This window comes from Wyeomyia smithii, chromosome 1 (genome assembly GCF_029784165.1).
Source record: "Wyeomyia smithii strain HCP4-BCI-WySm-NY-G18 chromosome 1, ASM2978416v1, whole genome shotgun sequence".
Taxonomy (NCBI): Eukaryota; Metazoa; Arthropoda; class Insecta; order Diptera; family Culicidae; genus Wyeomyia; species Wyeomyia smithii.
In genome coordinates, this window is record NC_073694.1 from 202,769,251 (window position 1) to 202,782,069 (window position 12,819).

General features: G+C 40.6%; 1 protein-coding gene across 2 annotated transcripts; it reads right to left on the reverse strand.

Moving 5' to 3' along the window:
* Positions 1 to 66: 66 nt before the first annotated feature.
* LOC129718750 (DNA topoisomerase 1) lies at positions 67 to 6,647 on the reverse strand. 2 transcript variants are annotated; one of them, XM_055669796.1, is made up of 8 exons: positions 6,257 to 6,647; positions 5,254 to 5,522; positions 4,149 to 5,193; positions 4,014 to 4,093; positions 2,342 to 3,471; positions 2,024 to 2,274; positions 1,780 to 1,961; positions 67 to 1,715 (listed from the first exon to the last, which is right to left on the reverse strand). In XM_055669796.1, the coding sequence occupies exons 1-8, from the start codon at positions 6,287 to 6,289 to the stop codon at positions 1,613 to 1,615; spliced, it is 3,093 nt and encodes a 1,030-aa protein (XP_055525771.1). In that variant the 5' UTR covers positions 6,290 to 6,647; the 3' UTR covers positions 67 to 1,612. The 2 variants fall into 2 exon arrangements, with proteins under 2 accessions (XP_055525771.1, XP_055525772.1); XM_055669797.1 differs by lacking the exons at positions 4,014 to 4,093; positions 4,149 to 5,193; positions 5,254 to 5,522; positions 6,257 to 6,647 and adding an exon at positions 3,535 to 3,757.
* Between the last annotated feature and the right edge of the window lie 6,172 nt (positions 6,648 to 12,819).

The following is a 12,819-nucleotide window of genomic DNA, read 5'->3' on the forward strand; positions in this document are numbered from 1 at the left end:
AGCAATTTACTTCGCTGTTGTACGATACGTGATGGCATGTTCCTTGGGAAGAAAAATGTCGTTCGATTCACTTTTTCACTTTTTATTGATTACTTTTTCTTTGTTTTGAAACACTTTTTTGCTTCTAATTCATTCAACTACAGTTAGTTAACTTACTTCAAGTAGTTCATATGTGGGTGTGTGTGTGTCTGTATGTGTGTTTGTTAATAGTAGCTGATGAATGTCTGACCGGTTCCGGTTCACTTTTATAAAGAGAACTAATGGTAACCGCAAAAATTGGTTCGATAGTAAGATTTAAAAAAAAGTGTAGTTACATTGTGGAACCCGGCAGCGGCCAATCTGTTACAGCTGGGTATGCATTTCAGTCAATCTGCCGATTGAACAAAACACGATGCAGATTTGTTTAATGCTCTCCTCTCTTCTTAAAACGCTTTCTTAAAAATAAAATGATTTTTACTGCACTTCATCCTTGATTTTTTGTTTTGTTTTGCTTGCCTTACAAATGGTACGTGATTCTCCGTGCTCATGTATTAGATTTTTCTGCTCAATAGTCATCGGTTATAGCCTACTAGGATTATGAATATGCGGTTTGTTTGTGTAAATATTTAATTTTAGCTTAATTGCCCTTCTTTTCCTTTCACTATCAGTTGCTCCATTGCCACAGAGATTATCCGTATTTAATTTTCGGCGTTTTTTATTCTCTTTCTCTCTCTTTAGATTTCGGCACTAATTTGATTAAATCATGATCATTCCAAAGCTAATCACTCTTCTTATTGGTATATTGAAGTGAACAGAAAAAATGTTATCTTTCTTAAGGAAACTTTTCAAATCACTCAACTCACAGTACTTGCATTCGATTGTTTATTTTGATCAATTTTTTCCCCACAATTTGAATTGCTACTACTTACAAACTAGAGATGCGGAACACTACCGATGTACGCAGTGTTATTCTCCGTTAGTCTGATTTTCTGTCCATCGTTTCACGTCACAATTGTGACGATAAACGGCACAGCGTCCCATCACTGTTTTCACATCATTTAAAATATTAGACAGGACATAAAATTGGGAACAGAAGTATATTCTAAAACAAACCTTCTCCAAATGAATGATGTACTTCGGAGAAGATAAATTAAACTACATCTAAATAAAAACCGTTTTTTTTCGGTTTCGATTTCACCTCACTCTCACGGCGGTTTGATGACAGTCACGCGGCTTCACTTTATTTCATTATTGTTGTTTCTTTTTGTTTTGTATGTGTATGGGTAAACTTCTACCTGTTAATAAATATGTAAACTTTTTACAAACGGATCCCACATAACTCGTGTCACTGTTTCTTCCTCCTCGTAGTAAGCACGCTTTCGTATGTGCCCTGGCATACTTTGCTTTGCCTAGTTTGTTGGGAACTCAATTTCAATAAAATAATGATTATCACCTTAATATCCCCCAAAAATACAGCTACCGAGACGTCGTGTTCTCTAATATCTCACTTCGACATTAGACGATTGAAAGTTGAATTATTACTTGGTTTTGTTGCGGGTTCCCTATCGTCCTCGTCGTCGTCGTCATTATCGTTGCCAAAAAGGAACTGAGAAACAAGCGAAAACTTTGCCGCCTAGAAGACGTAAGTTTCATCGGCCATATCGATCGCCCATCGGAACTTGTCGCGTTGGGTTTTGTTGAAGATTTTGTCGATTGGGACGTCGAATTTTTTGCACCTGGTAAACAGAAAAAAAAAGTTTTTTTCATGCGTTGAAACGACCATCGAAATCGAATAGTTACCATGCAACGGAAATCCTAGGATCGAGGTAATTCAGCTTGGAAGTACCGAGGGCGATCGTCTTGTTCTCGTCCCTATCAGTCTCTTGTAGTTCAAGTTTTTTCAACTGTTCATTGAGTCGCTCCAGCTGTTTCTGCTTCTTGTCGCGTACTACCTTGTCCCGAACTGAACTCTTCTTTAAATCCTATTGTGAAGGAAAAATCAACATTAGTTATTCAGCCAGTAATACACCCGTAAAGTAATTACCCTTAGTTCCTGTTCGCAGGTTTCGATAGCCTCGTACTTGAGACGAATCTTTTCCTTCAGGTTGGACATGCTTTTGTCGTGCGTTTTGGGAACTGCACGTTGATGGTTACACAAAATGGCCACAGCACGGTTCGCTCGATTATAGGCAAGCAGCTTTTCCGGCACGGTCATATCCGGATCGGTCAGTTCGGCCAGCTGGTTCTGTAGCGTGAAGGAAGCATTAAACGTACGGAACACCTTTGCCGTAAGTCCTGCGATAAGAAAAATAAAAGACAAATTTAGCCACACGAATACCGTGCAGACGAAAGCTCCGCTTACCATCCATCAAATCTCGCAAATGTTCGTTCATCACGGTGGTATTCAACCGATCGAACAGGTCATCACCGGGTTTTTTGTTCTCCTTGAATAGTTCGAGATTTTTGAAAACACGCTTTTCGACTTCCACCTCGTTGTAGTACCGGATGGAATCTTTACCGAGAAAATCGAACACCACCACGTTCTCCTTCTTGTTGAGTTCCTTGTGCAGTTCGATATGTTCGACACGCAGCGAGCAGCAACCTACCGTATCCGCTTGATCTTCATCCTTCTCGTTACCAGCTCTCAGCGCAAGTTTATCGATAAAGTATAGCGCAACCGCACGTTGCCGTATTCGCATCTCCTTGCTCTTCCACTCATCGCGGTACGTGTTTCTAATCTTATCAATATGCTTTAACAGGCGTCTGGCGGTTTCGTACTTTTGCCAATCTTTCTCGCCCTTCAACTTGGAGCTTGGGTTCAGCATGACGTATTTCACCTGTCCCTGAACGTTTTCCGTCCAAGAAGCCAACCACGATACCGAGTTGTCGTGACGAACTTCCTTCCAACGGTGACCATCCGGGGCCTTTGGCCACTGGCTATCCTTCCCACAATTTATGATAACATCTTCTGGCATGACACGTCGCTTTACCATACCCATCTTGGGATGTTCACCACGACCACGGAAGAGCCCGGGAGGTTCAATGCGGAAGTTACCGATCTTTTCTTTGTGGCCATCGATGATGCAAATACCGTACTCCTTAACCAACGCTTCGTTCTTTTCCTTCAACGCCGCCTTTTCCTCCTTGGTTCGGTTGCGGTTCTTCTCCGACAGATCAGCGAAATATTTGTGCATGTACCGGAAGTTGCACTTTTTGAGATCCTTGATTTTTTCCCGCTCCGACGAGTTCATCGATTTGCGCCAGTCTTTAAAGAAGTTATTGTTGAACATCTCCTTGGAAGTGTAGTCGTGCTCCAGCATACGCGCGTAGAAACCGGCAACCTCCTCCGCGTCCTGTGACAACTTCATCACCTTACCGTCATACTCGAACTTAACGTTGTCCGGAAGAGGGTCGTAGGGCGGTGCAAACACCGGTCCCTTATGCTCCAGGAAGTTCCATTTAACACCATCGTCACGCTTTTCTTCTTCCCACCTGTAGGGAATTATATAAATTAATTTCAACACAAACTGCAATCGTTGATTTTGTTAAAACAACCGAATCTTGTTAGCGATTTTGCTAGCTAAAGTAGCAGCATTCACTCGGTCGATGCGGATTACCACAACACATTTTCCTGCCAGACTGTGCAACCGAAAATATCGCCATGCTGTTGAAGCAAGACTACTCATCAAACTGAAAGAAACCTTGCGGCTTATATAATCGAAATATTTGGTTGAAAATCAGAAAAAGAAAAACGCTTCTTGTTTCTTTTGAGGAACACATGTGAAGTAAAGAAGAATGACATAAACGTCAAACGCCATATTACTCAAGCGTGGCGAACACCGGAACTAATCTCGTAAACACTGATGCCACTAGACTAGCAGTGTAAGCTGTCATTGGTGTTTTTTGCCTTTCACACAGAAAATCGGTTTTCATTCGCTATTGTGGTATGCGCTCCGATCAGCAAAAATACGAAGTGCAAAACGCAAAGCTGCAGAATTTTTACTACAAAGTATACAAAACTAACTCCCACTTACCATTTCCAAACCTCCTGTTCTTCCTCTTCCTTCTTCTTTTTTCGACCTTTAGTAGGACTGGCAGCTTCCTCGGTTTTGATCTGTGGAACATTGATTGTTCGTATATGTTTTTGGACGATATTTGGGCTTACTCACCTTAGTTTTAGTTTCCTGCTTGACAGTTTTTTTCGCCTTTTTAGCTTGCTTCTTAGAGCGGCCGTAATCCTCTTCCTGTTCCTCGTTGTCATCGTCTTCCGGTTCAGATTCATAGGCGCGCTTCTTCTTTTTCGCCTTTTTGTCCTTTTTCTCCATTTTTATTTTTTTCTTCTTGTTCCCAGCATCAAAGTCCTCGTCGGCGTCCTTCTTCTTGCGCTTCGAAAGTGGCACATCATCCTCGGAGTCCGATTCCTGCTTGACCGCAAACTGATTGGTTTCATCCTGTTCCTCTCCCTCGTACTGAACACGATCTGGATCCGGCGCTTCCTCCTTTATGACGAAGGCACTTTCGTCTGCGCGGAACTGAGACATCGAATAGTCACACGAGCTGGCCCGCGAAGCGTCAATATCCAGCGGATCTTCCTGTTTAATTTCCTTGACATCTTGAGAGGATTCGTTGCTTTCGACTCCATTGAAGAACGGTCGATCAGTTTCCGGCTTGACTTCGGCAGCAGATTCAGATTTGATGACGCTCTCTTGCTGTACCGCCGGTTCCTCCTTTATCTTGTCCTTCCTGTCCCGGTCCTTATCTTTAGAGGACGAAGAGTGCTTGTCACTGCGCTCGCGATCTTTACGATCCTTTTCTTTATCTCTGCTGCTGCTGGAATGTTTGTCCTTATCTTTGCTACTGCTGCTGCTGCTCTTGTGCTTGTCTTTTTCGCGATCTCTGTCTTTGTCCCGATGCGACGATGAGGATGAGCTGCTTTTGTGCTTGTCACGGTCCTTATCCTTACTGCTACTAGATTTTTCTTTGTCTTTATCACGATCCTTCCTTTCCCGATCCTTGTCTTTCTCGCGTTCTTTATCTTTGTCGCGATCTTTATCCTTCGACCGTTCCTTATCCTTTGATCGCTCCTTATCCTTCGACCGATCCTTATCTTTCTCGCGGTCGCGATCCTTATCACTTCGGGAGCTCTTGTGCGAACTGCTGTGCCGATCCTTGTCCTTACTACTACTGGATTTGTCTTTCTCGCGATCTTTATCCCTAGAAAAAATATATATGATTCAAAATTGGAACACACACACGAAATAAAGTTCTACTTACTTAGAAGACGAACTGCTACTTTTGTGTTTATCTCGATCTTTGTCCTTATCCTTATCCGAGGAGCGATGCTTGTCCTTTTCGCGATCGCGATGCTTATCCTTCTCCCGATCCCGATCCTTGTCCCGATGTTTGTCCTTACTGGAGCTCTTGTGGCTTTTATGGCGCTCCTCGCGCTCCTTATCGCTTGCTACAGCGTTGGCCCCATCTCCGACCGAATGACCGTTGCTCACACCATTTAACCGGTCGCCGTTTACCTGTTTGGAAGAGTCCTAAAAAAAATTTGTATTCTATTAAAATTTTGAATTACAACAGATTTTTATTTAAATTATAACTATTTAAATTATAACTTAAATTTTTTCTATGATTGTCAAAAGATTGACAGAAAATAAAATCAACGAAAATTCTTGATACCGTTTCGCTAGTAACTGCCTGACTGCCCACAACGACCAACACTTGTGAAAATCACAACACTCCGACTGGCAAGGCAAAGCTACAAACAGGCATGCAGTGCCATAGAAGGTTAAATATAATATAAAAAAATGTACGACTCGCGAACATCAGCAGCACCAAGCAGCGCACCATCGCGAGCGGAGGAAAAGTGTGAACGAACTGACAAGCAAGCAAGCAAGCAACCAGCGCAGCACAAAGAGCGTTCGCGAACTAACTAACATCAGCAAGGGGAAGCGAAAATTTTTCTAAGTGCTGGAAAAATCTGGGACTTGGTATTATTTTTTGACAAAAAAGTGACCCCCGCTCAGATGGTGCAGTTTTCCGTGAATCGAATTTCGGTATCATTTTCGGTTCATTCTACCCACCCCGAAGGGCAATATTAATTTTTAAACATTTCCCCTTAGTTGCATTCGACGACGTGGGACTTAGTCTCCGGACGCCATTTTCTCTTTATGAAAGCGAGAAATTTCGTCTAAGTCCCAGCCCCGTCTGATTGAATTGATACTCGGTGATGAGTTTAGATTTTGACCGAAAAACCAAAAGATGGACATACCTGCAAGTTTGCAGCTTCCACCTCGACACTCATCCTGCTGGGACCAGGTTAAACTTTCGCGAACAAAAAATGTGCCAGCGAGCGAACCTTCGAACTGGCAGCAAATTTTTCTAAGTCCAAGAAAATCACACACTAGCTCTCGACGACGACTGCGACGTCAAAGTCCTTCCAAGCACTAGCTGTGAAACTGTTGAGTTTTCAACAGGAAAACCACCTCGCCGTTTGTTACATTTGACTTCAACGTAACTAGCAAGGATTTACGTTCGATTTACACTTCAGTAAAACTCGAAATGGACAATAATTGTGCACTTTTTAGCGACAGTAAAAACGGAAGGGACTTTCACGGAGCACGACGAGAGCAAGCACCCAAGTCCGAGGAAAGAAGCCGACTGATGAGAGCAAAATAGCAGGGTTGCCGTTGAACCAAACGTCAGTTGTTGAAGGCAGTTTAGGTTGTGGTATTGGCTAGTCTTGCGTTTGCCGGCAAACGCATTAACGACGGTTGTGCTAATGGGGTACTTCTGCCAGATGTGAACCATCATTGTGGTGTGGAATTAAACATATTGCTGTGGAAAAATACCTTTGAGTGTCTGCTTGGACAATTTTTAGTTCACGTTTCATGATATTGACTGGTATATACAGTTTAATAAGCTCTTTCTCAGATAATTCTTACCTCTAATCAAAAGCGCTTTCTTTTCTTCCGCCTCTGGAGTGTAGGAATGAATAGGTTGACCCAACGAACAGCGTGCTACTTTCTAACAAAAATGATGATTTAATCATTTTATGATTGCAACATTGAATCACATATGTCACAACAGATCCAACACACTTAATTCATCTCAGCGAACTTCCCAACAGCTAATCGGATTCGGAAATTGAAAATTCTGCCGAAAACTTTTGAAATATTTCGTTGAGTTCATCAGCTGTTGAGTTCCCGGCAATTTGGCTGTTCAGTTAGTTTTTACATATCATTTGGAACGCAGTGTACCGTGTTTTTACATCATCAAAACGACAAATTCAGTTTCATCCAGCGTACCGATGCGCTTATGTGCAGCATGTCATGTATGCTTTCACATGGGCATTGCTTTGGAAGGTTTTTTTGGCATTTCAAGCAACAATATTTTCATGCATGACCACTTGCCACAATGCACGGTTGTTTCTTCTATAGATAGAAATACATTACACTATTTTTTAGCGTGTGGGTGACTTTCATTCAACGAAAATTGTTATCAATGTGCGACAAACCAGTTGCACCGTCTTCTGTTTGTGAATGAGTGGAAGAAGTGCAGTGGTAAACATTTTTGACGTTGGACTAACGTCTATATCGAAGTTAGGCACCTGAATTTGAAAATCTAGTAATTCAACCGGGGAAAACCAGGGAAAAGTGGTCAGGTTTTGAGCGCTTATATATCAGTCATTTCTTTTCAGAATTTCGAGGTTTTGGCATCAACCGATCAGAAATTCTTTTACGGTTGAATTTATGTAACAAAAATAACCTATTGTTCGATATACACTATTGAAAAATTGATAAATCACATCGATTGTCTAAATCATACCGAGCAACCAATCACCACCTCTCTTCACAAGCACAGTCGACACTAACGGATACAACCGATCTGACTTTGTAAACAGTCTCACAGCTTTCAACCAATAACGAGCTCGCTTTCGGTAGCTGCAACAGGTGTTTCAACACCGTTTTAAAATGCTTCTTTTATCATTACCACTGAACAGATTCTAAACACCAATGGCTTGATTGATAGGGGAAATATTGCGCAAGATTGTCATATAATAATTTAAATATGTTTTCGATACTAAACTAGTTAAAAGTTGTGTTAAAAGTCGTGCACATTCAACCAATCACAAGCTCGCTTCTTGTTTGCTCGCGGATGGATTTTTGCTTTGGGCTATATAATAGCCTGTGTCGTCTCATAGCAGTCATCCGTTAACAAGTGAAAGGCCACCAGGCCGGACTTGTATAATCAGCAGCGGTGGCTGATTCCAGCGGCCAAACTGAGCTGCAGCAGAACCAGAGCGGTGGTATCAGGCAGCAGCGGCGGAGGTAGTGGGAAGGTGCATTTCTTCATTCAGTTCGGTGCTCCTTCGATCTGAGTTGGACCCCACCAGCGGTAATCCAGCGGTAATCCAGCACATATAGCGTATGTGCATCTGTATTGCTATGACATTTGCGATGATAGGGATGGCTAGCTATAGCGTGTGTAAGACACTAGCATGTGTAGCATATTATGGCTATTGCGTGTATATCTTCAGCGTGTGTACGGATAGTTATAGCTTGTGTGTGGATAGCTGCTGCGTGTGTAATGATTAGTTATAGCGTATGCATGGATAGTCATAGCACATGGTTGGATAGCTTATGCGTGTGTATAGATAGTTGTATCGGATGTATGGAAAGGAATAGCGTGTGTATGAATAGTTTTAACGCGTGTTTAGATAGTTATAGCATGTGTGTGAATAACTATAGCGGGTGTTTATCGAAGATTATTATTGTCATTGAAAATATTAAAACGTCTTAACGAACACAATTGTGAATTTGATTTTACAGCAGCGATTTTAACTTTTTCAGCCAGTCTTTATTCATCGAGGAAAAATTACTACCTATGAATGATCAACACTTATTTACTAGAAATTCGATTTAGATCAAAACGGGTTCTTTTGAGTATCATAAGTTATTGGTAAAAAGAGTTGCAAGTTTTCTCAATGAGCATTCATTAAATTTTCGTTTTTGTTTCTCGGTGCGCGGTTTTGATTTTGTTTCTCGCACACAGAGAAAGAAACAAACTTGTCGCTATCGTGAAAAATAACAAAACAATTAGAAATGCTCTAAATCACAACTGAAGAAGTTAAGATATTTTCCTGTCACTCGCCCAAACCTTGATAACAACTACCGAAAAACGTGTGATTGAGCTCTTGCTATATTGAGTTATTGAACCAAACGTTTTTTTTTTTCAAATACATGAAGTTATATGCTGGGCTGGAACTAACCTAGCATGAGTTTATCGATTAAATGTCAAACAATTTTCAAATTTAAAATTTTCGGTTGAATCGTTCTGGGCTCCAATTTCAGATAGTTTCGTAAAGTTTGCTTTTTGCTTAGATAGGAAAATTTTACCAATTCGCTCAATAAAATGATTGTCTTGGCAGTGCAGCAAACAAAGGGTTGATTCGAATATGTATGAAATGACAGCGATTAAATAAAAGATATCCATTCTTTTAGTATATATTATTATTTATAACGTTTTAACGTCTCAGCATCCAGAAATGCACTGTTAGATAAAATTGCAGCAAATACTAGAGTTGCAATTCTCTCTATTATTTGTTTTAATGGAATATAAGAATACCGTAGTCCAACGTCATGCGGTCGTGTCTTGAATACCACCCTCCTACTTTTTCCCGACCATTTTCTGTGCTCTCCATGGAAGTAAAGCTGCTCGCAGTGAGAGTGGAAACTCCTCAGCCTGATATGAAAAACCTCAAATCATTTTACACGAAAACAAGAAAATCAGTGACGAGAAATTTCAACAGCTCGGCCTATAGCAGCCACTAGTGGCTTTGTGAATCAGAAAAGTTAAATAAGCTATACTGTTGACCGTGTTTGCTATTCCAGCGTCATCAGGATCGTAATGTATGGTCGAAAGTAGGTTTAACCGACTTGCATCATCTAACAACTGCTATGACAGTTCATTCTTCGTCGAAAGACCACATTGATAACGTCATGGCTCATCAAACGTTTGGGATGACAACGCTCATCGAAATCGTTCGTTATTCAGGCATTCACGGGTTGAGTTTCCGTGGGCACGATAAATCAGGAGATTCTGATAACAGAGGCAACTATAAAGACCTATGTTCATTTGTAGCACAGCGAGTGGTTTTGCAGGGTTTCTGTACCAATCAAATGTTTTTACGGGAACATCGTCTGTAATTCAGGACGATATAATCGAGAGTATTAGAATTTTTTTCCGGCAAGAAATTGCCAAAGAGGTAAGTGAAAAAACACGGTACGTATGAAACATTTTGGTCTATGATGATGACTTTTAGTCTTTAGTTGGATTGTTATTTTTATGTTAAATTTTGCGTGTATTGATTCAAATTAGGCATCCCGGTCGAACGGTTTGTTCGTCTCTGTGACATTAGTAGCAACAAAACAGCCACCGCACCACTGGCGGCTCAAGTGGACTCGATTGCTTCGGATTTGGGTTTGAATGGTGACGACTTGTTGTTTATGGTAATGTCAGGCGAAATTGTAGGAATGCAAGTTTTGGTGAAAAAGAATTTTCTTAAAACTGAGTTCATATACTGCCGAGCCCATACCTCGTGTTACTCCATTCATGTTCTGAGAAAAACTGTGCTTTCAAATTTTTCAGAACGCTATCATCCCTTGCAGGATTTATATCTAAGGGAATCAGATTGGGATGGAGATACATGCGTTACTGTCCGTGGTTTGCATGGACTTTCAAACAATCTTTCTGTAAAGGTTTTTGCTGCAATTTTTACTTTTACTAAAGTGCTATACAGTGTGTTGCAGCACAAAGATGTGGATGCTATAGAAAGCAACAAAAATGTTTAATCTTGTCGCACTGGGTGCAGATGTTCACGGAGGTGATGACAATTTGCGAAAAAAGCCAAAAGCCTCCTACCAGACATTACATGATGCGATAATGAACGGGGTTCTAAAGGAGTTGGACCACAGATTTCGTTCGTTCCATTAAATATGTTGAAGCCCAAAGTTTGGACAGTATAGTGAATTTTTCCAAGCAACTATTCGTTTCACGCTTAACATCATTCAGCCAGTGTTATTATATGGCAAAACTGAGCAACGAGTTGAAAGTTTTCTATTCTAAGATCGATTTAAGAACAAGTCGGTCAGAGGAATGGTATTAATGATAATAGAAAATGGCCTGGAAGTGGAAGATGTGTTTTTCGAAATATTAAAGCTGGAAATTTCGATTCTCACATTACCAAGTACAACGGGCATCGTATGAATGATCATTCTCTGTGCTGCGTAGAATCAAAGATGATACGAGAACAACGACTGGAGGAGATCGCTTGTTCTATCAAATGTTGATGGTGATTGAGAGGAATTTGCTTATGACGTTACAGCAGAAGCCAAATTTTTATGTGAACGTTATTGATTTGTTCGCTAAAAGGCTTAACGTAGAATCCCTTTGTTTTAAACTTTATAAGCGATATATAACAAATAAGGTAGTGAGATGCCTAATTAAATATTGTTTTATTTTTAAATAGTAACATGATAGTGATTACTTCCTTAAACTGTGATTTCGAGAATTGGTAGTTGAACAGGTAGGTTTAGAAGCCACGAGTCGCCCCTGCATTTTCAATACCGGCGGTGAAACCCAACGAGGGATGAAGTGATATGGACGAATCACTGAAATGTTTGTAGTTGATTAGTTATCAGCCACAAAAAAATTCCAGTAATAGAGGAGAATAAAATAAGAGCAGAGAATTGTAATTAGTTTTTACTTATCAATGTACGTTGAAAATGATTTTGTTCAATTTGTTTCGCGTAGATTGTTTAAAACTAATAATAATCTAAATTTCAATAAATATTGATGATGCATTGAATCATATCAGTTCGGTAAGCAGACATTACTTTGCAATGTGTTTTGATGCAAAAAGTACAGTGGCAAAATCGGACTGAATCCTGTGTAAAGGCGTTGCTTCGTTTCTTCAAAATCTGAGTCATTTTCGTTGATTCCATCAATGAGACATCCTGGAGTTTCTCTGCCAGCTGATTCGTTTGATTAAAATTGCGATAAGTTACCATTTGCTGATGCAGTTCGTGAATGAACTGCATTGGGGTTCTTGTTCCTTCCCCCTAGCTCTGATAGCACCCAAAAAAGATTCAGCATGGCCCTGCGAAAGCCGTTATGTGCCAGTCCACGGCAGTGACACTATCACTTAACATTTGGGTAGCTAAGCAATTTACAATTTTCAAAATGAACCTCTTTATTTGAAAGTTTCTTAGCGAGCTTGATTCCTTTTAAGTTTCGAATGCTGTTTAATTTCTCAATACAGGGTGTTAGGGAGCTCACTTAAATTTCTTTTAAGGGTGACAGATACGAGCCAGGGCATAGTCGACGTGTTCCCAGTAAACAATTTAGTAAAGTAACAAATTATTAGGCCTTAATTTAGCCGGAATCCGCTAATTAATAGCTTAATAAGCTGTAAATCAACAAATGTTTGTTGGGTTGTTAATGAATGAGTTGTTCAAATTAAACCTGTGCATAAGCATTTTAGAAACGTTGGATAACGAATACGTTGTGGTCCCCGTGGCTCTGTGATTAGCGATGTCGGTCGTCTAGCTCTCCCACGCGGTTGTGATATCGGGTTCGATTCCCAATCGAGTGGAGGATCGTTTCGAGCTGGAAATTTTCTCGACTCAGCACTGGGGCACGGTGTATCGTTGTACTTATCTTACACATACAAAATGTGCCAAAAACAATATCGATAACGAATTCTCTCAACTAATCTAGTTGATCGAGACCGCTATTAGCCCCAAGGCTAAGCGTGCGATATTGTCTTTTGTT